The following is a 27,918-nucleotide window of genomic DNA, read 5'->3' as shown; positions in this document are numbered from 1 at the left end:
CTAGCTAAATTCTAAAATAAAGGTTCCTGTCCCAAGGAATGTGTAATGTAAAGCAGGGGTAGCTAACATGGTGCTCCTCATATGTTGCTGGACTCCACCTCCTTAAGCCCTAGTTAATATGGCCTATTGCCAGGGATGGTGTGCTCCCAAACTCTGGAGGACACAGTCTAAAGTTTGAGAGGACTGCAAGCAGGCGCAATTACATTAAGTAGGTTTTAGTTTGGTTATGGATTAAGATTGGGAGTTAAGGCAATACCCAGTGACAGTTTCTGAACTTTCTAATTTTCATTGTTGTAGGTATATGTATGGTGCTGCTGGTGCTGGATGAGCAAGCCATGGATTCATTGTTGCTTGGCCCAAACAAACAGAACGACTTTATGCAGTGCATAATAAATACCCTTAAGAAAGACTCGGATGGTAATTAATTAATAATCTTTTAGGGCAGTGATAAAAGTAAATTAAAAATAGTCTGAATAGCCATAAAACTTGTATGTCAAATAAATTATTTAATGTTCAAATGCTATAGTGCATGATGGCTGATCACTAGTTTCTATGCTTATAAAAAACAGACCTCAAATGTCATTGAAGTTTTGTTTTTCTTATGTGTTTTGCAGTTATTAGGTGAGATCTAAGTCATAGTTTAGACACATTGGTTAATGAAAGTTCATTGATTTCATTGGTGTCTAGATTATTAACTGAAGTTTGATATCACCAAATGGGTTTTAGGGGGTTTCTTTTTGAAGAATTAGGTGTCATTTCTTCTGAGGAGGAACAGAAATCTGTTTGGATGCACCTTATATCTAACTGAAATTGCATAAATTGATATCTGTAACTTGCCTTCCTTTATCCATAATACTTCTGTTTTGGTTGCTACATGAGAAATTCAGTTTAAAAACATTACACCCGCCCCCCCCCCCCATGTGCTTTGGCTCATATTTACCTGCAATGTAATATCTTCTTTCAGCACAGTTGATAGTCAGTAGGTTTGCAGACTTTTATTCTTACTGTTGTTTGCTGATAAGCGCTGTGGTGTTGATTGGCATTTTCCTGCAGCAGAGAGGGAATCCTCACATGGATTGTCCCCCCCCCCCATTCCACACTTGCTCCACAGGCAGGAATATGTAGATTAGACAGATCTTACCTCAGTGGGACAGCATTGCCTTCTTTCCTTCCTGCCTTGCTGCTGTGCAGGCCCAGGTTGCAGCTCTACACTGCTGCCGTTTGCTGCTTGAGGTGAAGCTTTCCTTTCCTTGAGGCACATTTAATTACAGAATTCAACAACAAAAAGGTATGAGTCGTCTCTGAGAGCTCGCAGCCTCCATTTTTGGCCAATTTCTCAGATGAGGAGGCCGGAGGAGCAGAGGCTACCCACAGCAGTGGGGTGGTTTCCCTTGGTGTACCCTCAAGCTTGCCAAGAACTGCATCCCAGGAGCCAGCAGAGGCTGCAGAGGAACAGCCAGCAGAGAAAGCTGAGGCTTTGTAGCAGCTGCTGGGCCTTGCATCACCCCGTCATTTAGTGATTGACAGCACAACACTCCACACTGAGTTCTGTCAGTGAATCCGGCAGGCATTGGCCCAGGGTGCAGGAGCTGGTTTAGTCCCAGTCCCTCAGATGGCATTTCTTGGCCCTCCAGTGCCCAAGGTATCTCAGGTTTTGGCAGGAAATAGGGCCTCACGCTTGCTTTCTGCTGAGAGTTTTGCCCACCTGTTGAAGATCCTAAAGATAGATAACTGTGCCCAAGAACACAGGAGCTGCTGGTGGTGGTGGCAGTAGCGGCAAAGGGAGTGTCCAAAGTAAGGACTGTTCCAGTCCTTCAACCCTTTTGGCACCTTTTCCATCTGTTCTCAGTACCTGGGGATAGTCACTCCTCAGGCCCAGGTAGGCCCAGGTCCTAAAAGGTTTTATACCTTTCAACTTGAGACTATGACTAAATGCTGAGTTCCCCACCGTACCTCTGTATGTTCGATACAGTGGGTACAATGACAGCCAAGGACACAGATTAATTTCCTAGAATTCAGATGATAATAAGACTCCATTTGACCTTCTGGTGGTGCCTATGGCCACGGAGACAGTAGAAGCTAGCGGTACCAGTGAGATGGGCAGAGATTCCAGCCCTGGCAAATAGCAGAAGCAGTTCTCACCCAGTTCTAGAGAGACTGGACAGAATCAGCAGGGAGGCAAGAAGTTAACTTAGTCCTGACTAGAGATGTAAAATTTCCAGAAATTTTGAAGCCATGAGAAAAAAAATGTTTTTTCCTCTTTTTCCCCAGAAAAAAAGTGAAGTTTTGGGGGAAAAAATTAAAAGTTCAATGTGGAGTAGTTTTACAAATTGCATGAAACACAGTGTAGGTAAAAGTATTGTGCTTGCAATAAAACATGTAACCACCCCCTTTCCCCCAAAAGCAACAAAAAAAGCAAGAAACCATCAATATAAAAAAAATCAGATTTTCCCCTTAGCACCAACAGCAAATAAAGTTAAGATCCACTTCAATATTTAAGCTCCATAGAAGATCTACCCTTTGAGTAGTGCTTTTTTAAAAAACAAAAAAGGTGTGTGGAATATTCAAACGATATCAAACTTTTTTTTTCAATTTTTCTAGAAAAAAACAGCTTCAGAAAAAAGTGGGGGGACGGACACTGGGGTTTCCTCCCCAATTCCCCCCCCAGGCCTTCCCATCTCTACTCCTGACTCCCTAAGCTTCCAGTTTAGTTCATCTGTAACAGTTCTTCTCCTGCTGCAAGGAGATGACAACAGATCAGTGGGTTCTACAAACCACGAGGGAAGGGGATATTCAGGACTTTGCCCACTTACCTCACAACCACTTTGTCATTTCTCCCATGTCCAAAAAGGAGAAAACGCTATGTGGTCCTAGCAGCCATTCAGCTGAAAATCCATCAATGCCTTAGAGCCCATGCCCTGCTACTCAATAATCTTCATAGTCCCAAAGGAGGAGGAGGAAGATTTCAGGGCCATATTGAATCTGAAGAGGGTGAACAGGCACATCTCTCAGACACTGATGCAGCAAGTGACACATTGTTCAACTGGGTGGAGAACTACCTCGCATCTATCACTGAAGAACATGTATTAGGTGCATCCACCAGGGAGGATTGGCAATAAAAGATATTAAGGATGTTAGTAGAATAAGTCAGTGCATATCCTTATTTGGAAAGTATTAGTTAGTTTGAACATGCTTAGATTAGAAAACTATATAGATCAAAATTTGGAATATTGACAGTATGTCTCTTTGATTAGCTTAGAGATTAACCTGATGTTACTGTCCTGATGGAAGGTTAGATATGTAAAAAAAAAAAAAAAGGTTATTATGTAAAATGACCTGTAGGAAAATCTTGACCAGCATGTCATGTCATGGCTGATGTAGAATGGACCATGTGGAACTGGTTATATACTTAGCGCCATGTAAGCGGTGTATGGAGAAGTATAAAAGCTGTCTTGAAACCTGTGATTAGCACAGTACCCACTATTCTATGGGATTGTCCTTTACTGCAGCAAATTTAATAAAAAGTATTGTCTTGCTGGAATTCATTCACTGAGGTCCAGCTCTGAGGGCCTTCTGGTGCTTCCCTCACTGTGAGAATTGAGGTTACAGGGAACCAGGCAGAGGGCCTTCTCAGTAGTGGAACCCACCCTGTGGAATGCTCTCCCATCAGATGCCAAGGGAATAAACTTTCCAACCTTTAGAAGACATCTGAAGGCAGCCCTGTTTAGGGAAGTTTTAAATGTTTGGTGTTTTGTTTTATTTTTAATATTCTGTTGGGAGCTGCCCAGAGTGGCTGGGGAAGCCCAGCCAGATGGGCGGGGTATTGATTGATTGAGTTCCTTACCTAGGAATGAACCTGACGGATGTTCGAGCAGCTTTGGTACATCCTATCCAAGGATCCCCACCCCCCGGGCATGGAAATGTGACATTGGAGCACCAGTGAAGGTCCAGTTTCTGCAGGGGGTGGAGGGGATCCTATGCACCCTGGAGTAGTTTGCATAATTGGCTGTGTGGTTGCACGCATACACTGCTTTTTAGTATTTTCTCTAATTGAATACGTTCTAGTTTGGTGTTGAAACACTCTCTCCTCAGTTCAGTTTAATACAGTAGTACTCTCCTGCTCCAAACATGTGGGCATTCCACCTCCCTAGGCAGCAAAATTTTGCTGCCAGAGGACAGTTGATCAGCTGCAGCAGGCAGCATGAAATACTTGCAGGGACTACAGGTTGCCCATGGATTCAGCATCAAGCCAGTTCCTTAATTTAGCCAGGTTCATTCATTTCATTTGAAGTTTACTCTGAGTAAAACATAATTTGAATACAAACTTGCTCACTGATTTTATGGCAATTCCAGTATTGCTTGATACTGGGTTTTTATCCCCCCCCCCCCGTACTCAACATTTTCATTTTTTAATTTACGTGTTTTCATTGACTAAATATTATTTCCCATCTCAGCGTGTTTTGACTTGTCTGTTTCAGATGAAAGTAACAGTCCCTTCTGGCCTGCACTCCACTGCTTCATGGTGATCCTGGATAAGCTTGGGTCCAAAGTGTGGGGGCAGCACATTGATCCAAGTGAGGCATTTCAAACTATTAACAACAGCGTGAGTTATAATAAAGAAATAGAGAATATTCGCCAAAGGTGCAAGAGGTCAGTCCTTTATCCTTTTATTACAGTTTTTATAATACAGCATTTTGGAAGCCAGTGTGATATCCTTCAATTCTTGCTGAGCAATTGGCCGTTCTGGCTGGGGCTGATGGGAATTGTGCATCAACATGTAACTATATTAGTTACCACTGGATTAAGATTAAACATATTTGATATAGTTTAAATGTTATCTGCAAATCAGTTAAAGGCTTTGCTTAAAATATTTTCAAGTGTTCCAGTTAAAATACCTACCAATAAAACTCACTCACTGTTTAAATTGTAATTTGTTTTTGTTTTTTGTTTTAGTTCTAATACTAGTTTTTATAAATATATTGTGTTTTGTAGGGATGGTTATCTATAAAAAGGTAACTACTACATTGATTTTAATCATGAGTTTCTTGATTGGATTTGTGTTGTGCTCATGTATTGTGACACTTTCTAATTTTATGAAATGTGGTTCCTGCAGAAAATATGTCAGTGGAACAGTTTCCATCTAACATCATTGGATGAGCTATGTTGCTCATGCCCATTTTGTGGATGTTGTGGTATTTCTTCCAAAGCCACCTAAGGAGCCTATGACTTAGTGAGGTTGTCTTTCCTGCATTTACAAATCATGGTGCATCCATGGTGTGTATGTGAACTATGGTTTGTTCCAACATGCCTTAGGTTGTCTCACAGATGAGCAAGCAAACCAGTTTCTTTCTACAGAGCTTAAAACAAGCCATGTTTCATAAACCTACAAGAAATTTTAGTGCCAGATTGGAATCAACCAAAGCAAGCTGTAGTTAGTCAGCTGATCTGGGTTCCAACTCTGGAAAGAAATTAGTAGAGGAGTTTGACCAGAGGTCGCCCTCCACTGAACTCCCCAAAGACACAGGCTTCAGTTGAAAAGTAGGCCTTTATTAGTACAAATGTACATAGGGTCAGTCTCTTCAAAAATACTGGAGAAGACTGCGTTTTGGGGCTTTCAAACGTTATTTCTACTTCAGTCATAGGATTACAGCAGACTTTCCCATCACAGTTACAACTCATTGACACCATTCTAGACCAACCAGAGATCCTTTTGCTCTACTGTCTAGCCCATCTCAACCTCCTCATCTTGTTATACATTTTTTTAAGGGTAACTTTTTTTAAGGGTGTTTTTGATTAATTTCTCTTATTAGCTGTTTATCAACATCTGTTTTCTATTATCTGTGATTCATTTATCAGGTTAAATATAAGTGCTGCTATGCTTAGCAGTCCTTTCACTATTGCCATACTGATTATCTGCTTACTTTCCTTCAGAGTTCGTTCCCTCATTGTACCAGGTGCACATAACCTCTTAGTTAAATACAATGTTTTTTTCCTTACTAGAAGAGCTTAGTTAATCTTCATACACATATGCTGGATACATAATATGGAGTCCTAAAGGCTCAAAGTGGATTCAAACAAGATGAAGAAAAATGGAGATTTCTTCTTTGCAACCATCTGTGGTTTAGAGTTAAATTTGAGTGAAATCCTGATCGCTCTGGCTTAAGTGAATTAGCTTCCACTAAGGCAGTTAGTTTAAGTCTGAGAGCAATTTAAGTACTCTTTATGACAAATGTAACACTATAATTATTTGCATAGTCTTTGGGACTCAGGGTCAGAGGAGGAAATAACATTGACCTTGATTACATATTCTTCTGTTCTGTTCTCTCCCCCCGCCCCCCAGCAGTCGTGAGCTTTAAGAATGATGTAAACTACACATTTAAATAAATAGCTTTTGGTTTAAATGCTTTGCTTTCTTAATGTTTTCAAAGGACTAGATCTGTGCCGCTATCAGATTGTGAAGATGAAGTGGTCACCTGCAGCCAACTGGTGTATGACTACCGCCTAGAAAAGCCACAGAAGGTACCTTGCATGTTGATCTAATTTATTGTCTCCTTCCATGGTTGAAATATGGTTATGGGGGCAGCTCCAGAGTATAGCTGGAGAGAAGAATCAAACCACAGCTGTCCTCTAGAACAAACACTTTTCATTTTCAAAGGCTGGATCCTGGTGTTCGTTTGAAGGGTGGTTTCTTACTGGCAACAGAATTCAGCCTCCTGAAAACTTTGTTTTTTTCATTAAAACAATGTAGACCTGTTGCACTCTGGATGATGCTAGGCTACAACTCCCATCGTCTCTGATCATTGGCCATGCTGGCTGAGGCTGATGGAATTTTGAGTCCAGCAACATCTGAAGTGCAACAAACCCCCTTTCCTGTCATAGTAAAATCATGTGAGGATGGCATCTGTATATGCGCGGGGGGGGGGGGAGAGAATGGAGCGGAATGGAGAACATGCTGTTAAAACAGAGACTTCTTGTTTCAGGTTACCAGGCAGAAATCTGCTGCTTGTCCTAATTACTTCCCTGACTTGTATGAAGATATGAAAACATTAATTGATGCATTCCAGGCTGACTTTGGCCAAGACATACAGTTGCACAGCAGCACTTTTCTATGGCTTATCCCTTTCATCCACTCCCTTATGGGCCTCAGGGAGCTGGGGATTGGCTACAGCGTACAGGTTATGAGCCACCTGTGTTTAAAAACGGATGTCTCTGAGAACTCTGCTGAATCTTATGACAAAGTATCTCAGTTCTTTATTTGGGTCCTGGTGATCGTGATTCAACTCCACCTTAAGAAAAAGTGCCTGAGTTCTCTGTGGGTCAGCGCGGAAAAATGGGTGCGGACAGTGGTAGCATGGGCGAAGCTTCCACGTGCAGTGCTCATGGCTGGCATCGAGAGAAGGGCGGCCAGGAGCTGCTTAATAAGCACAGCTACATCACCATCTCTGGAAACAGAGTCTGTGCAGTCTTTCTGCATGAAACTGATTCGTAATATCCTGAAGGAAGGCTTACATGATGTGAAGACTCCCGTTTGTAAGCAATTCTTTATTGAACTCAACTTGCTTCTCCGTAAGCGCAGGAACTTGGAGCTGAGTCCCAAGCAGACTCAAGAATTGCAGAGTACTCTGAAGCATATCATAAGGATCATGTGGATGAAATCAGGACCTTCTTCCCACATCGTGGAGAGCTTTCCCATTGGTGTAAATGAAAGGCAGGAAGACATGCATCCAGTGAATATGTGCAATGAGCACCCACCTCACTTGTCAGCAGCAAGGAAGGATGAAGTCTGCCAAGAAGGCCAAGTACAAGAGGGCTCCATGTCAGCAAACAGATACATGTATGTTCAAAAAACCATGAGCTGTCACCAGATACTAGGGATAGACATAAAGGTTGAGAACATCTGGTCAGGGGTGGAGAGACCCAGAGCTTCCAGTCCTCTGATGACAAAGAATGATGACAGCAGTGATGCTTTGGAGAAAAGTGTTGATCAGAATGACCTTACAAGCCGAAGGAAACCTCTGAGACCTCTGAGCCCCATCTTCAAGGCGAAGTTGAGACAACTGCTTAATAAGTGTAGAAGCAGCACCATGCTGGATTCCAAAACAAAGAAGAAGTCAGTTAGAGACCAAAGGAAAAGCCAGGAAGCGTTGAAGAGTGATATTGTTGCAGGTAGCGCTGGCAACACATCGGACACATTGCTCTGCAAATCGGGGGCAGGCTCAAGCAAGTCTTTCCTTAGTCTGTCAGCCTGTATGAAAAATAAATGCAAGGACGGTCTGGTGAATTTTGAAACAGGACAGTCTGATTCTGAAGAAGGCAGCAGTGATGACATGAAGGAGAAGATGCCACTTGACATTGTGGTGAGGAATCAGCGGAATGAATTTGAAGCAGCTAACGCTGTCACTTCAACTAGCACAGCAACAGATCCCCAAATTAACATAGTCTTCAATAAAGGCACCTTCATTGCTTACACCAAAGAAACACCCGTTGACTCTAGGCAGGAAAGCAGCAAGAAAGTTATGGGCTCTGTTCAATCTCAGTCTTCCAGTGAAGACTACCCTTCTAAGGCAGCAAAGGGACCAATCCCTACAATTATTATTTCTGATTCTTCAGAAGAGGATGAAAACCAAGGGAACACTAGTACAGAGAGCAGACAAGATACAACTTGTGTGCGCCATGAGAAGCAATCCAGTGCACAGGGGCAAGAGCCAATGAATTCCTCACCAACAAATGCGGAACATGAATCACAGTTGTTTGAGTTCGAATCAGAAGCTGAAATTTACTCAGAATGGCAGGACAGCCAAACTAATGAGGAAACGACAGAGGAGGAGAACCTTTTAGTGGAGACAGACAATGGCCACAGAGCCACTGACTTGGAAATAAATTCCTGGGGTTATGAGTCGAACCCTCATTGGTTTAATGCCACTGAAGAAGCAAAAGAGGACCCTGTGCAAAACAGTGAAACTAAAACAAAGCCACATACACCGGCTCAGAAGGTCAACATTAGCAGCAGAAATGCAATGTGTTGCTCGACTTCCACAGGGATGGATGCAGGGTGTTCCAGACACATAGATCCATCAGCACCTACTGCTCCTTCAGAGTCAGCATCTGCTGTCAAAGAATCCACTATTCAGCCAAAGAAGGCACCACCACAGGCAGAACCAGCAAGATCTACTCCTACTGTGGTCCCACCTGCCAAAGTCCACCATTTTCCACCCCCAACCTCACTGACAGAGAATCTTGGCCTGTCAAAGAAAGTCCGTAGAGCAGCTGAACTATCTCAGCGCACACAGGACAGTCTTGCTGAGTTGCGTCGTCATGGGGAAATTGCTGGCAGGGTAGATGTTGCACAGAAAAGAACATCACAACTAATAAATGCTTCACACCTAACTACTAAAAATAGAAAAATGCTTTCTTGCCAAGAACTTCAGTTCTATAGGCAGACAAGGCCTAAAGAGAGAGAGAAGGGTCAGCACACTCAAAGAGGAAACCCAAGTTCCTCAATCCTTGAAGCTACAGCTAGTAAAACCAATCCCTTGACCTCTACCGATTCCTCCTCTAGCTCTTGTGATGAGGATGTGGCTTTGAAAGAGGGAGAGCCACAACTGAATGAGAACATTGAAGATGACAACTTGTTTCTTACACAGTCCGATCCAGTGGACATGGAGCTGTGTTCACAAATAGAAAGTGGCAGTAACCCCACACACATGGAAGTCAGTGTATCTGCAAGCCCACTACAGGATGCTAATGAGATATGCAAGGAAGCAGGTTCTAAAAGAGCAGCTGAAGCAGAGGCTCACGGCGCAAGCTGTTCTGCTGGTGGCCCACAAGACAATGCGTCTGCCAAGACTTTTGCACCCCCTAGGCTCTCCACGATGAAAATCTTCAGCGTTTCTTCCCGGAACGCAAACCTCACCAAGGAGCTCGAGAGCATCCCAAAGCCCCCAGCAGTTCCAAAGAGCAAATCATATTCCTTCATGCCCCCCACCTCAAAGGGGAATGGATTGCAGTCCCAAATCCCCATGCCGAACAGCATTCTCCAACCACAGAATTCGAACAACGTCCCTCAGTTGCTAAATGTGCAAAATAACTCTAATGTGTATACTGGTGGGGTGCTGCCTGCCTCCAGACCTGTTTCCTGGCATGAAATGAATCCACGCTTCACACAAGCAAACAGCGTGAATGCCCAGCAGAGAAGTCCTGCCATATTTAGTAGAGAAATCCTGAAGTGGAACTATGACATGTTTGCACAGTTCAGTCAGTTTGGGCCACCAGCTTACCTCCTCCAGTCTGTTATGACTTCTGTTCCAGCCACTTTTAACAATTACAATGACTACTTCAATACTTTCTTCCCCTTAATGATGCTAAATACCTTTGAAACAGTAAGTAAAGTCTCCCTCAGCTCTTTGTAGTCTGGTGGCCACTTTTAACTGGGGTCTTTTGGCTAGTTTCAGGGAGGCCCACCTGGCTTAAAGAAACACATTTTTAATTGATTTTCAGACCGTTATGTAAGCAGAATAAGTGAACAATAACAACAATAATATAATAATAACTTGACATATCTAAAACAAGTCAAGGCAGATAGAAGAACCACCATAGGAAGTAATGACACCCAACTTTAAATCATGACATATTTCTCTGGTGTAAGGAAAGATCATTCCATGTTCATCTTTCAACGGAGTAAAAATGTTCAGGGTCCTCCTTCCCCTTGCAGACCCATAATTTAGGTTTTTTACACCATGGAGAAATATTCAAGCTCTGTAATGTTTTCCATTGTTGGAACTATGGAAATCTAGGCTGCTGCCAGCACCCATGTTTAACGTTCCTTTGAGCGAAAAGTCTTCATCATTTCTGCCCACATATTTATCAAAGAAAGCTGGGCAAAAATTTAAACAGGTATTTCTTGATCCCAGACCAGAATGACTTGCGGGCATTCCCACCAAGGGTGGAAAATGTCCCTTTGTTCCCACAGTCCTGCCAACTGTTCCATGCTATAGTAGAAGTAATGTGGGATAATTGTCCTGGTGCACAGTGCCACTGGTGTGCTATTTTAAAGTGCATTATTGGGCATGTGCAAATACAGGTTGGACAGTCTAGAGTTCCATAGCTTTATATTCAGCATTTTCTGTACAAAGAATTAAGTCTTTTTAAGAAGACACACTTGTAAGGAGAATACATACCTTAGTTGGTGGAGCCTTCAGGAAGTGCATTGGAGGTGGTTGGGAGCTGCTGCATGCCAGCAGTGGACAGGACCAGAGTTGGCAACAGAATGCCCCATTTTTCTCTTTCCTCTCCTCTTCCCTTCCTACCTCCACTGCAGTTCCACTTAGGCTACATCTTCACCATACATTTAAATCAGCATCATACTACTTTTTTTTTTATTAATTTTTTTAAAATTAATTTTTAATAACAATCCAATGTAGGCCACATTAATACAATACCAAATCACGCCAAATCACAATACAATCAAAAGAGCCAATTAATCAGTTCCAAATTAAACATTTTTGAATGACTTCCCATGTTTCCGGCTATCAGGAGTTGATGTCATTCCTTGGTCCTGCACCAATTCTCTTAATTAGTCCAAGTTCCACAATTCCAATCTTAATCCTTTATTTTAACAGCCACTGATGTGATGACTTTCGATCATATTTAATAAATCCCTCATAAATCTCATTTTACAACAAATTCAGAGGTTTATTCTCCAGGGTACATTCCTGTGCCTCCAGGTTCTTCTATGTAGTATAAACCCTCTCTTCTAGCTCTGCTGAACTCCAGGTGGTTATGTTTGCTACAGTGGTGGAGCCACTTTGCCCAGGGCCTGACTCCACTGGTGGTTGATGCAGGCACCACACCTTTGGAACCAATTCTCTACAGCCTGCCTGCCCCTGACCAACTAGAATTTCTCCCTTATTCTACCCAAGGGTCTTTGCTACACCAGAGTGCCCCAGCTTCTTTAGCTTTGTTAGAGTGTGGTGCTGATAATGCCAAGATTGCAGGTTTGATCTCCATATGGGACACCTGCATATTCCTACATTTGCAGGGGTTTGGACTGGATGATCCTCAGGGTCCCTTCCAGCTCTATGATTCTGTGACACAACTAGCTGCCAGCTTGCCCAGCCCCAGTGGTTTCTACCCATTATCTGTATAGTACGTCATCCGTGAGCTCTAGACTCTTCCATTGAGACCAAAAGGCCTTCATGTTGGTGTTGAGTGGGGACACAACTCCTCAGGGTGGAAGAGCCCTAGAATTAATTTTTCACTTACACAAAGCATTGATGTCTGGATCACCCCTTTGTAAAGTCTAGTGGATGGAAGAGCACTCTTCATAGCTGCTGTTAAGCCAAAGCTTGCTTTTTCTTATAGGTGGCACAAGATTGGATAGAGAACCAGAAATGGAAAGACAAAAGGAATTTCCATTTAACTTTGCTGAACTTCAGTCTGGACACAAATGAAGCAGATTTTACAGGTGAGTGAGAATTTCACTGCATATAAACAAACAGGCAGTAAAAATTCGGTTCTGTTTTCAGTAGTGGTTGAAGTAGATAGCAAATGCTTGTGTTAAGGCGAGATTGCTGGGGTAAGCAGACAAGTGCTATTATACTTCTTTCTGCCTGCATAATTTTTGCTTTTTTGCCCACACATGTTGATGGGTATTTTAGACCATTTTCAGTTTTGCACTGATCTGAATTTTAAAAAAAGAAAGGTTTATACCAATAATTTTATTGTTTTATATCTCGTGTATAAAAGAAGTATTAAACCTTGAGGTGGGTGGGTATAAATTTTGGGAAATAAAATAAACCAATATCCCATGCCCATGACCCAAGCAAACTGAACTCCAGCTGCTGTAAAGAATTAAATAAATAAAAAGCTAATGCTATTTCATAAAAAAACCCCAAAACAAAACAGGGATTGAGGAGTGGTATGCCTGTTTTATCTCAACACCTAGATCGCTTTATATGTCTCCAAAACTGTTCTTATCAGGTCATACAAATGAAGAGAGAAAAAAACCTCATACAACTAAATTGACGAAAGATTTATTAGACTGGGTCACAGGTGTAACTGAAAACACCTGAAATTCAAAGCTGAGCTTCAGCAACTTGTGGTTGACATGTATCTTTTTACTGAGGGTTTGGTAACATTAAAGCCGTATCCATATGTGGCTAGATGCTTGCATATTTTTATTCTGTGTTCAAATTATTTTTCCAGCTAACCTCTCGGAGAGCAATTTGGGGAGACAGTACCCAAAGCAAGATGACTTTGTGGTCTTAACAGTGTTTGAAAAGCAAGCCTTTCATAGCAACCCTCGTGAGGCAGAAAGCCGCCCAGTGTGCCACGTCGGTTGCGTCACTCGGTTTTATTTTAGTAAGTTTTTTAAAACTAACTTGTCAGTGGGGAAAAGAATTACCTTAGCCAACCATTTGTGTCATTAATTCTTTTGATTTGGGATGTAGTGGTTCGAGGCCCTGTGACAGGGTGAGCTCCTGTTGTTCGGTCCCAGCTCCTTCCAACCTAGCAGTTCGAAAGCACACATTGCAAGTAGATAAATAGGTACTGCTCTGGTGGGAAGGTCAACAGTGTTTCTGTGCGCTGCTCTGGCTTTGCCAGAAGCGGCTTAGTCATGCTGGTCACATGACACGGAAAAACTGCTGGTGGAAGCGGACAAACGCCGGTTCCCTCGGCTTGTAAAGCAAGATGAGCGCCGCAACCCCAGAGTCGTTCGCGACTGGGCTTAACTGTCAGGGGTCCCTTTACCTTTACCTTTATATATACTGGAAATGCTCTCAAATTATGGTTTCGGTTCTAAATGATGATGAATGCATGTAGTATTATTTCTGAATTTTATTCCTGTGTATGTGTCTTTTCTTTTAAAAAAATAAACAGAATACAAAGAGCAGGATGTCGTTAATCTGTCTGTCAAGACGCAAGGGAATTTGTCCCGTATCGAGAAGAAAGTAATGTGCCTCACCATTTGTTCATTGGCCACCATGCAGCGAATGTTTAAGGCCCTTCTTCTGCTTAACCGAAGCCCTCTAGCCAAAGCCATAATCAGCACAGAATATTCTGACTTCTCTCTCATGGGCTCAAATGTGGACTCTAAGAATTCTGTAAGTGTTTGAATTGGTTTTAAATGGGCTAAAGATATGTCCCAGTCCTGATTTAGGGAAGTATAATATCCTTGCTACCCATTACCAAATTGTATGCCAATGAGCCAGGTTTTAAGCTGAAATTTCCTCAGAGATGGGTAGAGAAGGCCAGAGAGAGGGGAGATGATATCTGTTTATTTCTACTCCAGCAGCCAACTTTCCTTAATGGGTTGGGGAGAGGGAAGAACTGAAGTGACAGTTAATGGTAAGATTAGCAACAAGTGGAAGCTCTCATTCCTTCTGCCATCTCCAAGGAAACCTTCGGAATTATGGTTCACAAAGTGCCACTTTCTGCACGGTGCCCATAACATGGCGACAAATCAGTAGACCTTGGGAACAGGGAATGGTCTTTTAGATGTCTTAAAGGGGTGAGGAACTTCAGGTCCAGGGGCCAAATTCCACCCTCCAAGCCTCTGTCCGGCCCTTGCAACTCTCCCAGGCTATGTCCCTCACCAGCCTTGCTTTGCACCTTCCTTGAATGGTTTTGTGTTGTTTTTTGCCTGACTGTGATGTGTACTTGAGCTCTGATCAAGCCTCTTGCTTACCTGAATTTGGGATGAGATAAAGTGGTGTCTTCAGTGTGAAGAAGCAACTGTACAAAGGTAAAATGTACTATGTTGTTCTGCCCATATTCATCCCTGGCATGTGGCCTTAGAAGGTTGCTCAAGAAGGAATGTTGTCTCCACCCAAGTGTATAATTCTCCCTACTCCTTTATGTCTGCTTTTTATTATGCATTTTGTGCTCTCATTTTGTATTTTTATGTTGTGACCCTCCCTATGAGCTTTGGATGAAGGACGGTAGACAAATTTAATCACTCATATAAAAATAGTAGCAATGCATGAACTATGGAGGGACGCGGGTGGCGCTGTGGGTTAAACCACAGAGCTTAGGACTTGCCGATCGGGGTGAGCTGTTGTTCGGTCCCAGCTCCTTCCAACCTAGCAGTTCAAAAGCACACATTGCAAGTAGATAAATAGTTACTGCTCCGGCGGGAAGGTAAACAGCGTTTCCATGCGCTGCTCTGGTTCGCCAGAAGCGGCTTAGTCATGCTGGCCACATGACCCGGAAGCTGTATGCCTCATAAAGCGAGATGAGCGCCGCAACCCCAGAGTCGACAACGACTGGACCTAATGGTCAGGGGTCCCTTTACCTTTACCTTTATGAACTATGGCCTAGCTCAAAGCAGGAGAATTAGCAAGGTTCCTGTCCCAGGAACCCACATGCTCACACTAAGCCATGGTTTGGCATAGCAGCAGTGTAAACCAAGTCACAGAAATCTCAGGGAATAGAAAGGTCTTGTGAATGACATGCCTTTGTCCTCTTTCCTACTCCACAGTCTTCATACATGAGAGAATTTAATGAAGATCAAAGGACAGCTATTGAAACAGCTTATGCCCTTGTGACACAGTCTCCTTCGCTGCCCAAAATTTGCTTGATCCATGGGCCACCTGGATCTGGGAAATCTAAGACTATCCTTGGACTCCTTTACTGCATTTTCATCGAGGTGGGTTAGGACAATAACACCCTGCATGTGCCAGTCCTTGTGAAATGCACAAGAGTAGCTAATAGGCTTAACAACAAATGGCATCCCCAGCTCTCTTAATTCTGGTGGCAAATTACAAGACACAATATTTTATATTGCTTTATGTAAAACACTTAGGGTTTTATTTTGAGTTATTGTTGTTAATTAATGGGAAACGTCATAGCTATAATGGTAGTGTATTTGCTCGGCATACAGAAAAGGTCCCATAATTGATCCCTGGCATTTCCAGGTATAGCTAGGAAAGGGTACCTGCCTGAAACCTTGGAGACAACTGATGTCAGTCCATGCACCCTATTGAGGGAGATGGGCCAATATAAGGAAGCTTCCTATGTTCCCATATAAATCTTGTTAAATAAATAAATAGTGGTCCCTCTTATTATATACTGGTTTTAGCCTGGTGCTTTAAAAAAAAGTAGGGTTGCTTTCTTCTCTTTTTTTATTGGACCTGTTCTTGTCCCTTTACATAACGTCCATTCTGTGTGTGCAAGGAATTGAGCTTTCAGTGAGGCAGCACTTATTCTCTGGAACTCCCTGCCCATTGAAATTAGGCAAGCATATTCCTTGTACTGTTTCTGCTCAAAACCTTTTCATTTAGGCAAGCCTATCCAGACTGTGGTCTAAACAACAGAGCCTAGGGCTTGCCGATCAGAAGGTCGGCGGTTCAAATCCCTGCAACAGGGTGAGCTCCTGTAGCTCGGTCCCTGCTCCTGCCAACCTAGCAGTTCGAAAGCACATCAGAGTGCAAGTAGATAAATAGGTACCGCTCCGGCGGAAAGATAAACGGCGTTTCTGTGTGCTGCTCTGGTTCACCAGAAGCAGCTTAGTCTTGCTGGCCACATGACCCGGAAGCTGTATGCCAGCTCCCTCAGCCAGTAAAGCGAGATGAGCACCGCAACTCCAGAGTCGTCCGCGACTGGACCTAACGGTCAGGGGTCCCTTTAACTTTACCTATCCAGACGTATAATTTTATTATGTACATCTGGTTTTGTATTATTTTAAAAGTTTATTTTTATCTCTTATTTTCATCATTTTATATGTCTGATTATTTGCTATTTTTCTGTTTTTTCTTTTAACTTTATTAACTTATATTTTTTTAAATTAAGCAGCATATAAATCTTGTTTAATTAAAAAAAATTCAGAAAAGATGAAGGTCTTAAAAATTTCTATGTATTGGGTTGCTCTTAAAGACACAAGAGGAGGGACTGGTAAAGAAAAAAATGTATATAGATAACTCTGAATGGTTAAAGACTCATATTCTTCATATGATTTTTATTTAAAAATAAAATCCAGAGTACACAATTTGTTGAATCCACTGCTAGTTGATAGCAGGCAGTACGTAAAAGAGGACTGGATAAATTTATGGAGAATAAGACTATCAATGGCTTCTAGCCACAATCAGAGGCATCAATGCTTCTGAATATCAGTTGCTGGAAACCTCAGGAGGGAAGCAGGGGCGTAGGAAGGGAGGTGCGGGGGTGAGTGTCATTCTGGAGGGGGTGACAAAATGGCACTGCCTGAAACAGCAGCGTGGGGCTTGTATCCACTGGGTGGACTCTGTGGCAGCTCACTGTGGCGTCCCTGTGGGCGGATCGCCCCGCCCCCACCACTCCGAATGCCGGAGCAGCTGGCTACGCCCCCAGAGGGATGAGTGCACTTGTGCTCAGATCCTGCTTGCTAGTTTCCCACAAGCATCTGGCTGGCCTCTGTGAGAACAGGATGCTGGACTAGATGGATCATTGGCCTGATCCAGCAGGCTGCTCTTAGTTGTACTTGGAATAGACTCTTTGCAGTTACTGTGCACGATTAACACAGGCCTCATAAATTTAAGGGTCTACTCTATGAGTAAAATTATGTTGGATACAACCATTGCGCTTTAAAAAGGGACCTTGATCTGAAAGGGTGCAAGACTGCCCTACATTATTGCATTTACATTTTTCTCCATCCCCTTTGTGCCCTGAGAGAATTGCAAGGGAGTCACTTATTTGGCTAAATATTAGAGGGCACTTCATAGAGGTAGGAGCTTTTCAAATGAGACTATCTTGGGGATGGGGGTGGCCTTTCTGTTGCAGGAGGTTCTTTACCCACAGCATTTTTTTCAAGGATGTTGAGGTTGCAGGGTAGACCCTTTGTCCAGCAGGGAGTTGGACTAGATGCTGTTTGAAAGACCCTTCAAGGATTGTTATGCATTCCTCTTTTTTATCATTTTTATTAGTTTTCCTTTACAATAATCCAATAATAGCCTCATTATAACAATGCCAAATTATAATACAATTATTAATACTAATCATTTAGATGCCAAATTATATAATTTTGGTCCGTCCCCCCCCATGTGCTAGAATTGATGGTTTGATGATTTACTTTATTTCTGCGTTCCAGAATCTTATTAATTTCAGTTACACTCCAGTCAAAATAACAATCCCTTAAACAACAACTGCACTTTTAACTACTTCCATTCATATTGACACATTAAATTATTTGTAAATCTACAGGTGAAGCATTCAAACTGTATCCTTGTTCTTCCTGTGTGGATTGTTATGCATTCCTAGACTGGACATGACTACTTACAGTGGTACCTTGGGTTACATACACTTCAGGTTACATACGCTTCAGGTTACAGACTCCGGCTATCGTGCTCCGGTGGCATGGCGGCAGCAGGAGGCCCCATTAGCTAAAGTGGTACCTCAGGTTAACAACAGTTTCAGGTTAAGTACGGACCTCCGGAATGAATTAAGTACTTAACCCGAGGTACCACTGTATATGATTCAGTTGTTTCAGTTGTGTTACTCTGGGTGTAACTTACAACTTCTCTCCTCCCCCTTTTTTAATCTCCAGAGACCAGGAAAAGAAAATTCTGTGCAAAGCAAAATCAAGAACCGTGTGCTGCTGTGTGCCCCATCCAACGCTGCTGTTGACGACCTGATGAAAAAAATAATTCTTATGTTCAAGGGAAAATGCCAAGACAGTAGCAGTCCTTTGGGTACATTGAGTTCTTGCCCAGTTCTCATCTGTGGAAGTCATGGTTTGGTGGGAGCAATTGGCTTGGGACTTATTCAGGGTTTAAGTCACTTAGGACTGTGCTCCCACCCTTTCAGTGTAGTTGGCAGTAATTACGCTTACTGTAGCTTATGTTCTTGCAGAAAAGTCATTCCAAATGGGGCCTGGTGCCATCTCTGTTTATCTTTTAGACTCCAAGCATGGTCTTTCCTGTACATCCTTACGCTTTTTAAAAAGGATATTTAGGGTCCTTTGAGATATTTTTAATGCTGCACTTGTCTACTGAAAGGTTTGCTTCATTTCTTTTTGCTAGTTTTCGTGGTTTTAAAAAATAGTTATTTGTATTTTTTTTTTTTTGTAAACCATCCTATGGGTGTTTTCAGCAAAAGAACGTTAAGTACCTAAGAAGAGCCTGCAGGATCAGGCCAAAGGTCCACATAGCCCTCTTCCAGTTCTCATAGTGACCACCCAAAAACCTAAATGCTGCAACCTTTCCTTGTAGGAGAGTTGCTCTATCCCCTTGATCATTTAGTTGCCCTTTCCTGAACATTTTCCAACTCTTAACTCTTAATGTGCAAGATGCAGATTTCAGGATTTGCTAAGCAGATCAAAATTGTTTGTGAAATGCTTTTCTTTCTTTTTCAAAAAACTAACTGTAACGTAGCAAGGCACTGAGTATCTGTTTTACATCCAGGAAACTGTGGTGACATCAACTTGGTGAGACTGGGACAAGAAAGCTCCATCAGCAGGGACGTCTGGAAGTTTAGTCTAGATGCTCAGGTCGACCATGAAATAAGTGAGTATCTTATAAAGGGTTTTTTTCACGGTCCCCCCCCAAATAATATTTTATTAGAAGCATTTCATTTATAAAAGAGAGTGAGGAAAGAGAAAGAAAATGAGTGAGAATGAAAAATAGAAAATTATTTTATATTACCATACATAAATATCCAGATGTGTATATTCTTATTATTCTAATACACATATAATTGTCAGTAGTAGTTTATTCTGTGTAAACTCATTCCAAATATTATTGTATATATCCGAAGAAAGTCTGCGTCCATAAGCTTTCCAATCATATGTTAAGCCATTGATTAAGGGGAATCGTGTCTCTGTTCTTCCAATTCATCAGTATCAGTCTCTTGGCCACCATTAGGGCATGTAGATTCCATTTTTGCTGTCCTCTTGTCAATTTCCATACAGTGGGTATATAGCTCAAGAGCACATTCACCTCTGAAAATCTTAATTTTTTCCGTAGGGTCTTTGTTTATATAGTTCAGCACTGCCTCCCCAAAACTTAGTAAGTTGGGACACAGTAAAAACATATGTTTCAAGGAAGCACTGTCTATATTACAGCTCCAACAAAGAGCTACATTAGATAGTCCTTTCTTATACAAACATAAGGGAGTCCAGTAGAAAATAATACTTAGAATCTACTGGACTCCCTTATGTTTGTATAAGATCCATTGATGCATCTGATACTGAAGCTATGACATTTTCCTTCTGTCTAGGAAATAGTGAGCATTCCAAATCTTTATTCCAATAATTTCTTAGAGTTTAAGAAATTAAACTTTATCAAACCTATTTGTTGATAGTAAATAACTATAAAAGTAATCCTGCCTTTTTAGTTTCAAATGAATTATCCAATTGCTCCAAAATCTCTGGTGTGTCATATGTTGTGAAGGCTGCTGGACCAAAGATGTTGCTGCAAGTATTGCCATTGGGCCACCTCTGACAGATGGTATTTTTCTCTTAGAGCATCATACATGTAAAATTTGTCTTCCTCATCTATCAGTTGGTTTTTCCCCATGGTCAATTGTCTCTTGATTAGTTGTTTTAATAGTGAGGTCCAAAAGTTGGCCTCTGTTCTATCTGAAATAGTCTTCCCAGATCATAAGCCCAGAGCAGGGATTAGCTGAGGGGATGAAATCATGTAACATCATCCTATCCCTCCCATCCTATCCAGGTCTGTAGCTGGAGATTGTTTAATTAAATAAATTTATACGTGGAGGTTCTGCTTAGCAAACACAATGTGTTTCTTGGAAATGGTTTGTTAGGAACTACTTGTTTTCGAAAGCACATCAAAGTGCAAGTAGATAAATAGGTACCGCTCCGGCAGGAAGGTAAACGGCAATTCCATGCGCTGCTCTGGTTCGCCAGAAGCAGCTTAGTCATGCTGGCCACATGACCCAGAAGCTGTATGCCGGCTCCCTCGGCCAGTAAAGCAAGCATTGAATTTCAGTGTGTGAGAGAAAGCATCTTGGTAAGTGACCAACATTCTGTTTCAAAAGTGGAATATAAATTACTAAACTAAAAGCACTTGGTTGAATTCCTTAGGCAAAGCAGCCCTTGGCAGACATCAAGATATCTGCAAACGAAAAGAAGACCTGGATCGACAGCTGGACATGATTTGTCGCCAGCGTGCTATAGCAAAAACCCAAAGCGCTGGCCAGGTAATTGTTTGTTAGCATGGGTAATTGGACTAGGATTAGCACGTCCAAATCAAGCTGTTGAGTAGGCTGGCATTCCGAAACTTGTTTAGACCTGCTTTGCAGTTAAACGTGTCAAGGCATGAGGGAGGGGCCAAAACATGGTGGTGTCGTGCTTCACTTGTTCAAGGACGCAGCCTCCAGAAATGGGGGGCTCAGGTAGCAAGGGGGCTGTGCAGAACAAAATGTTTTTAGTAAGATTTGTTGAGTTAGAGCGTTGGTCCATCTAGCTCAGCATTGTCTGCTCTAACTGGCAGTCACTGTCCAGGGTTTCCGGCAAGGGTCTCTCCCAAACTTACCTAGAGATGCCATTGGGGATTGAACTGGGTCCCTCTGTGTGCAAAGCAGATGCTCTACCTCTGCACAGCAGCCTGTCCCCTAAAATGAAATAAGGTTCCAGTCCTCGTGGTTCTGAATTAAAGCTGACTTAATAGCTGCTCTTCACTGAATCAGACCATTGATCTCTCTAGCATTGTTTACATCAGGGTGGTTTGAGGTTTTTGCTTCGCTAGAATGTGTCCTTGGAGTTTTGCTTTCCTGGATAGCAGATTGGGAGAGGGGTGTAGAATTGAGTCAGCTGTACAAAGGGAACACCCATTACTGACACGTGACCCCTGCAAACTTGCTCAGAAAGGGATGCAGCCCTGAGGTTGAAATAGGTTCATCACCCTGATCTACACTGACAGGCAGCAGCTTTCCAGGGTTTCAGACAATGGATATTCCTCCCTGGAAATGCTATTGAGGACTGAACTGGAGAGCTTCTGCATGCTTAGCAGATACTGCTGCTGAGCTCAGGAAGCTGCCTTATCTTTCATCCATCCAGCTCATTTTCTCAATACTGACAGGCAACAGCTCTCTGGGGTTTCAGCCAGAGTTACCTGTCTAGCCCTACCTGGAGATGCCATTGGAGATTGAATCTGGGACCCTCTGCATCCAAAGCAGATGCTCTGCTGCTGAACTAAGCTCTTCCCCATGCTTGGTTGTTTATGCTTTTCAAAAATATATGTTGCTATGGCCATTGGCTAATGCGAATAAAGATTATCTTGCTAAAAATAAGAGTGCAACTTTCCCCCTTTCTTTCAGCTGCAATTATTAGACAAGGAGATTTGCAGACTTGGAGAGGAAAGAAAGAGGCTCACTGTTCAACTGAAGAAGGTAACCATTTGGTCTTTAAGGTGCTCTTAAAAACAGCCTCACTCAGTGAACTGCTTTGTTTCGTCATGCAAAAAAGTGTTTGTATCTCAAGTTAGCTCCAGCTAGGATATATCTCTCATTACCGCAGATCACTGATGGTGCTGCTGCTCTGTTGCACATCAGTCATGTGCCATAAACTCAGTCCAGTCATAGACTTATAAGCATTTGTGGGGGCTCAGAGATCATCGAGTCCAGTGTCTTGCTTTCTGTTCAGCTGTTAAGGTGCCAGTCTGAGCCTTGAAAAGCACATCAAACAAAAAGAAGTTAGAAGTGTAGCGCTCCCTCCCACTTCCTCTTTCAGCTCTACAAGTTGCATGCAACTAAATTTTAATGGGCTCAATATGTTATTAATTGTGTTGGATACAACCTTTTGCACTTTCCAAGGCAGGGGTTAGCTCTCCTCAACACCTTGTGGCACAGAAGGTGGGGCTCAGGGGCTTGGTGGGCATCGGGAGAAGTGGCACTGTTGTACTCCTGAGTGCCACACTGGTGAACACATATGCCTTCATTTAACTCTAAGCAGGTATTGGCTGTGTTCATCATGAGTCATAGGAGCACAGGGAAGCTGTGTTATACTGAGACCATTGGTCTGTCTAGGTCAATACTGTCTGCACTGACTGGCAGTGGCTGTTCAGGATTTCAGGCAGGGGACATCCAAAGCCCTAACTGAAGATACTGGCTAATGAAACTGCCACCTTCTGCATTCAAAATGGGTACCCCTCCACAGAGCTATGGCCCTTCATTTTAGCATCTAAGCCACTTCTTCCTCTAAAAGGAGCTGAATTCATCTTTAACCACACTTTAAGCATGGACTTATTGTAAAAACAAATCAGGCAGCTGAAAGAAAACTGGGCTCTGTCTGAAAACTAGGTCTTCTTCAAAATGAAACTCCTGGCTCTTATTTTCCAGGATTGCGGACGATCGCAAGGCGATATGAAAGCGAACATCATCCTGAAGTCGCACATCATCTGCTGCACACTGAGCACCAGTGGGAGTAGCATGCTGGCATCAGCATTCCGGCGGCAGGGCTGTGACCCTCTGAGCTGTGTCATTGTGGATGAGGTTAGTGGGCACTATGGCAGCAAGGGGGTATTCAGAGGGGAGGATGTCATTGGTACCTTTTAGGCATCGCAGAAACAACCCTGTTCACTTTGGCTGGCTTTGTATTTATTTGATTGTTTATTTCCACCATTGACACCACCTTCTGACACTAAAAGCCCTCAAGGCAGCTTTTTTTGTTCAATGTGATTGATTGATTCTGAAGATACAGCCTGTTTTTTCTTCTTCCTATTTTGAGATGTGTATGAGTGGCTTGCCTGGGGTTTTTTGTTGGAGGTACCGGTGAGTCAGAGCCTTGCCAGTTTTTCTTCCATGAAATGGGTATTTTGTGGAGCCCATAACAGTTTCTTAGATTTCCAGATAAGCCCCTGAGCTCCAAAAGGTTGGGTATCCCTGTTAGCAAACGAAGGATACTGCCTTATATTGAATGAGACCATTGACCCATCTTGCCTATCTTGACTGGCTGCAGCTCTCCAGGGTTTCAGGCAAGAGTCTCTCCCAGCCCTACCTGGAGATGCCACTGGGGATTGAACCTGGGACCTTCTGCAAATCATGTGCCTTCTGGAGGGCATCTTGTTGTCTACCCACAGGCCTCTCTTACCACCTTATCTCTACAGCGTAACAACAACAGTAAATATACTTTGCCTATAAGGAATGTCACTTGTTTCTTCTTTCTCTGACCCTGGGCCTGATCACCACATTTCACAGCCTTCCTTCTGGCAGTAAGGAGTTTTTCCTTTTGCAGCTCAGACCAGTGGTTCCTCCATCCCAGAGAGCAGCACCCCCCCCCCTTTGAACTTTCTGCCAGTGAAGTCTTTCTCAAAGATGCCTAGAGCAGGGGACCTGCAAGTTGCAAAGCTTGTTCTTGGTCCCAGAACCCCGATTAATATCTTCGTAAGGAGAAAGAATTATATTAATAGACGTAAGCTGTCAATCAAGCCGCCCTGCCTGTCTTACAGCTTGGTTGAAGGCAGTCAATCTTGGGCCATGAGCAGGCTCTCCTCTGTCACTCCATTTAGCAAAATCTGACACTGTCCCCAGCTCCTGGCAAGAACAACATGCAGAGTGTTAATTTTCTGTGTGTGCTGAGATTTGAAAATGAGTTTTCCTCTTGGCTTGAGTGCTTTGCACATTTTAGAGGGTGGGCATTTTGACTTTGATGCCAAGATCAATCCCCCCCCTCCAAACTGGCTATCCACCAATCTCAAGTTGAAGAAGCCATCACCACCATTTATTTTTTAAAAAAACCCTCAACACTTTAAAATTCAGTTGCTGTAATCCAAGAACAAAATAGTCTTGTTTGTATGTTAGCATTTAGCTGTGCAGTTGAGCATTATGTGAAAGGGCTCCCATTTGGGGCTGGCAGGAGTTGCAGTTCCGAAACCTTTGATGGGCACTTGCTGGGTTGGGAGGGAAAGCTGAACTAGATCAAAATAACCATACAGGGAAAGCAGAAATACATTTAAATGGGAGGCAGACAAATAAATGTTGGAAGGCTAGGAATTTGGGATGATTATTATTTTTAATGCAAGATCCTCAGGAACCTCCCTTCTATCTGAAGACCCTGGCTTTCCCTCTCCTCCTGAAAACTGGCTCCTGGGGGTCGCAGGTGGATGAGCTGCAGATGTGGGGCTGGGGGTGGGAAGGGGGAGCAGGATTTGATGCAAGATGGCTCCTGCAGCAAGATCTTAGGATCCATACCTATGGCTTTTCTGTCATTGCCTGGAATATACCTCTCTTCCTCTCACCCCGTTCACACTGGTGTGTTTTTCTTCTTAAAAGGCTGCACAGTCTTGTGAGATGGAAAGTCTCATCCCGCTCACTCATGGCTGCAAAAAACTGGTCCTGGTTGGAGACCCAAAGCAGCTTCCTCCCACAGTTAAATCTATGGTGAGTACAGCACAAATTGAGGTGTTTTCTCTATCCCAGGAAAGATGAAGTTGTGCAGCCGAGAGCTGGCATTCTGTTTATCTCATGACCCTGTTATTGGCATGAATAAAGTAGACCACCTATCAGCTCCTTAATGGCATATGAGCTGTTTCCAGTGACGATGACTGAATTACTTTGCCTGATCAAATGAATCACACAGTTTTGCAGGCTTTTCTGAAATCAGCCCATGTGGCTCCCATTTTGGTAGACAACAGAGCTTTTGGTGAAAGATTTATCTACCCAAGCACGCTGGGATACATTCCAGTGGCAGGTGAGGCAGAGGCAAAAGTGGGTAGGGCCAATATTTTAAAAATGCATTTTTAAAATGTATATCAAGAAATATTCCCATAGCAGTAGCCTTTGAGAGACTTTTGCTGCTCAAGCACCACTAATTCTCTTAGTTCTGATGCACTGGGGAGAACGTCAGAAGAGGGGAAATGTTCCTGCACTCTTTTTCTCCTGCCATCTTCCCCACATTCCAGTATATAAAAAGTAGGGTTATTTCATGGGACTGTTAATTTCCCAAGCCTTTTATGTAGCTCAAGAGGGCTCATTCATTCATAATCTCTACTTCAAACATCTCTTCCCTGCCGTGAACCCACCCCTGCCTCATTCTCTCCCCTCCCAATTTGTGAAATGGGCATAATATTACTGATTTCCCTTTATAGGCTGGTGGTAAGGGTTATCACAAGGTAATGTACATGGGACACTTTGAGCCCTCTAAATCACTGTTAAACTGTAAACTAATACTGATCTCCAAGCCCTCATGTTTATGTAGCCAAAATGTGGTAGCTATGCACAAAAAAATGCAGCTTGCAGCAGCCATGCAAAAAATGCAACAGCCATGCACAAGACGGAGCTATCAGTGGACTTGGTTTGGCCTCTCAGTTTGCAGAAGTACAAAAATATGGTTGGGGGGGACCTAATGTTGTTTCTTCCAAAAACATCCCAGTGAGAACTGAGTGTGCCCATGAAATATTGGCTTACTCTTGGAGAGGGAAAAGACAAAAAACCCAGAGGGTGTGGAGTTAGCTGTATACCCTGAGCAATTTCACATGGCAACCTCTTGTTCTTTAGTTGCTGTCTGCACCTGACCCACCCACTGAAAGTCTCATTCCTCCTCCTCTCTCTTGCTTCTTTCCCACATTGGCAGAAAGCTGAGGAATACGGCTACGGGCAGTCTCTGATGGAGCGGCTGTGCAGACAGCTGGATGCGCAGCTCCAGAATAAAGTCATTGACAGGCTTCCAGTCCTGCGCTTGACCACTCAGTACAGGATGCACCCTGAGATCTGCCTCTTCCCTTCTAACTACGTCTACAACCGTGCCTTGAAAACTGACATGTGCGTAGTCATCTTTTTGTTATTGATTATCTCACCTCAAGTCAACAGACATCATGAGTCATAGGAGCACAGGGAGCACAGGAGAAGAAGTAGACGAATGAATGTGGACGAATGAATCTGAATGTGGACAAAGGTTCCACTTTATCCTCGATTTTTCAGAACCCCCAAGTCCAGTGGTGGGTCGGCTATGCTCTCCAGATGTTGCTGGAGTCCAGCAGCCCCAGCCAGGAGGTCCAGTGGTCAGGGATGGGGGGACTTGTAGTCTGGCAACACCTGGACATCATATCTGGTGTGAGTGTGTGTGTGTTTTAGGGGGGGGAATACACTTGCTCAGGCACTATAGGTGAGTACTCAGGTGAGTGAAAATTCTGCAGATGATCATAGGCATCCATCCTGACTCCTTCTGGCAACCTGATTTGGTACTTAAACAATAATAATCTTTCTTTCTAACCATTTCTGAAATGTTACTCTTGAATTATGTGCTCTTTGATACTTGACTGGATTTGTATAGTGGCAAGTAGCTATATTTATGCCAAGCTGCTGCTGAGCTTTTTAAAAATAAATAAATAAAATAAAATTCTGTGCCCTTACACTTCAAATTCTGTGTCAGGAAATGCTGGTTTAAGTGACATGCATGAATTGTGCATATGACTCGCTCATTGTTTTTGTTATTTATCTTACTTTGCACAATTTCTTAGCTGGGTTTTCTGTTGCTCCTGGGAAAGTCAAAAGCACTCCAGAAACCTTGTTCTGACTTCATTCTTGCTCCTGGGGGCTTTGGTAGGCATTGCCTTTGTGCTTTCAGGCATTAAGGCTCGAAACAACTTATTTTTACTGAATAGAAGTTAAAATTATCAGAAAGTTGGATTTCACATCCAGTATCATGTTCTGCAGAATCTCAGCATGCCAACAGCACTGAAAACAGCTTTCATGCCCTGTTGTCTCTGCAGAACTGGGTGATTCGTTGGAATCTGTGGCACCACATTTAGGATTAAGTGTACCCCAAAGACAATCATATGAGGCACAGTTGCTTAAACTTTTGTTTTCAAGCAATCCAGACTATGTGGCAAAGGGGGTGATGCTTTTCAAAGGGCAGGGAGACAGGATACTGTAGAAACAGGGAATGAGAGTCTTGGGGAAGAACCAGGATGCTAAGTTCTCAAACTCTAACTGCTGAAAGAACTTATCAGAGTCCCATAGATTTTCTGAACCTTCACCAGGGAAAATCTG

The 27,918-nt window shown here is 42.9% G+C and overlaps 1 protein-coding gene across 6 annotated transcripts in view; it reads left to right on the top strand.

Annotated features, from left to right (window-relative positions):
* The window catches only part of LOC310754427 (putative helicase senataxin), a 57,577-nt gene that overhangs the window by 19,756 nt on the left and 9,903 nt on the right, over nt 1-27,918 (top strand). For 3 of the 6 annotated variants that reach the window (XM_083596238.1, XM_083596239.1, XM_083596237.1), the window contains exons 6-20: nt 298-417; nt 4,479-4,650; nt 6,429-6,519; nt 6,981-10,379; nt 12,361-12,463; nt 13,204-13,359; nt 13,879-14,102; nt 15,479-15,646; nt 18,518-18,662; nt 19,374-19,475; nt 21,014-21,129; nt 22,249-22,320; nt 23,269-23,421; nt 25,201-25,308; nt 26,501-26,688. In XM_083596238.1, the coding sequence (XP_083452364.1) occupies nt 298-417; nt 4,479-4,650; nt 6,429-6,519; nt 6,981-10,379; nt 12,361-12,463; nt 13,204-13,359; nt 13,879-14,102; nt 15,479-15,646; nt 18,518-18,662; nt 19,374-19,475; nt 21,014-21,129; nt 22,249-22,320; nt 23,269-23,421; nt 25,201-25,308; nt 26,501-26,688 (5,317 nt within the window). Of the gene's footprint in view, nt 1-297; nt 418-1,127; nt 1,643-1,725; nt 1,880-4,478; nt 4,651-6,428; nt 6,520-6,980; nt 10,380-12,360; nt 12,464-13,203; nt 13,360-13,878; nt 14,103-15,478; nt 15,647-18,517; nt 18,663-19,373; nt 19,476-21,013; nt 21,130-22,248; nt 22,321-23,268; nt 23,422-25,200; nt 25,309-26,500; nt 26,689-27,918 lie in introns of those variants that run through there. The other 3 variants (XM_083596241.1, XM_083596240.1, XM_083596242.1) reach the window with 3 other exon arrangements.

This window comes from Podarcis filfolensis, assembly GCF_964270895.1.
Source record: "Podarcis filfolensis genome assembly, chromosome: Z".
NCBI lineage: Eukaryota > Metazoa > Chordata > Lepidosauria > Squamata > Lacertidae > Podarcis > Podarcis filfolensis.
Note: the sequence above shows the minus strand (reverse complement) of the source record. Positions and strands in the feature narration are given on the sequence as shown.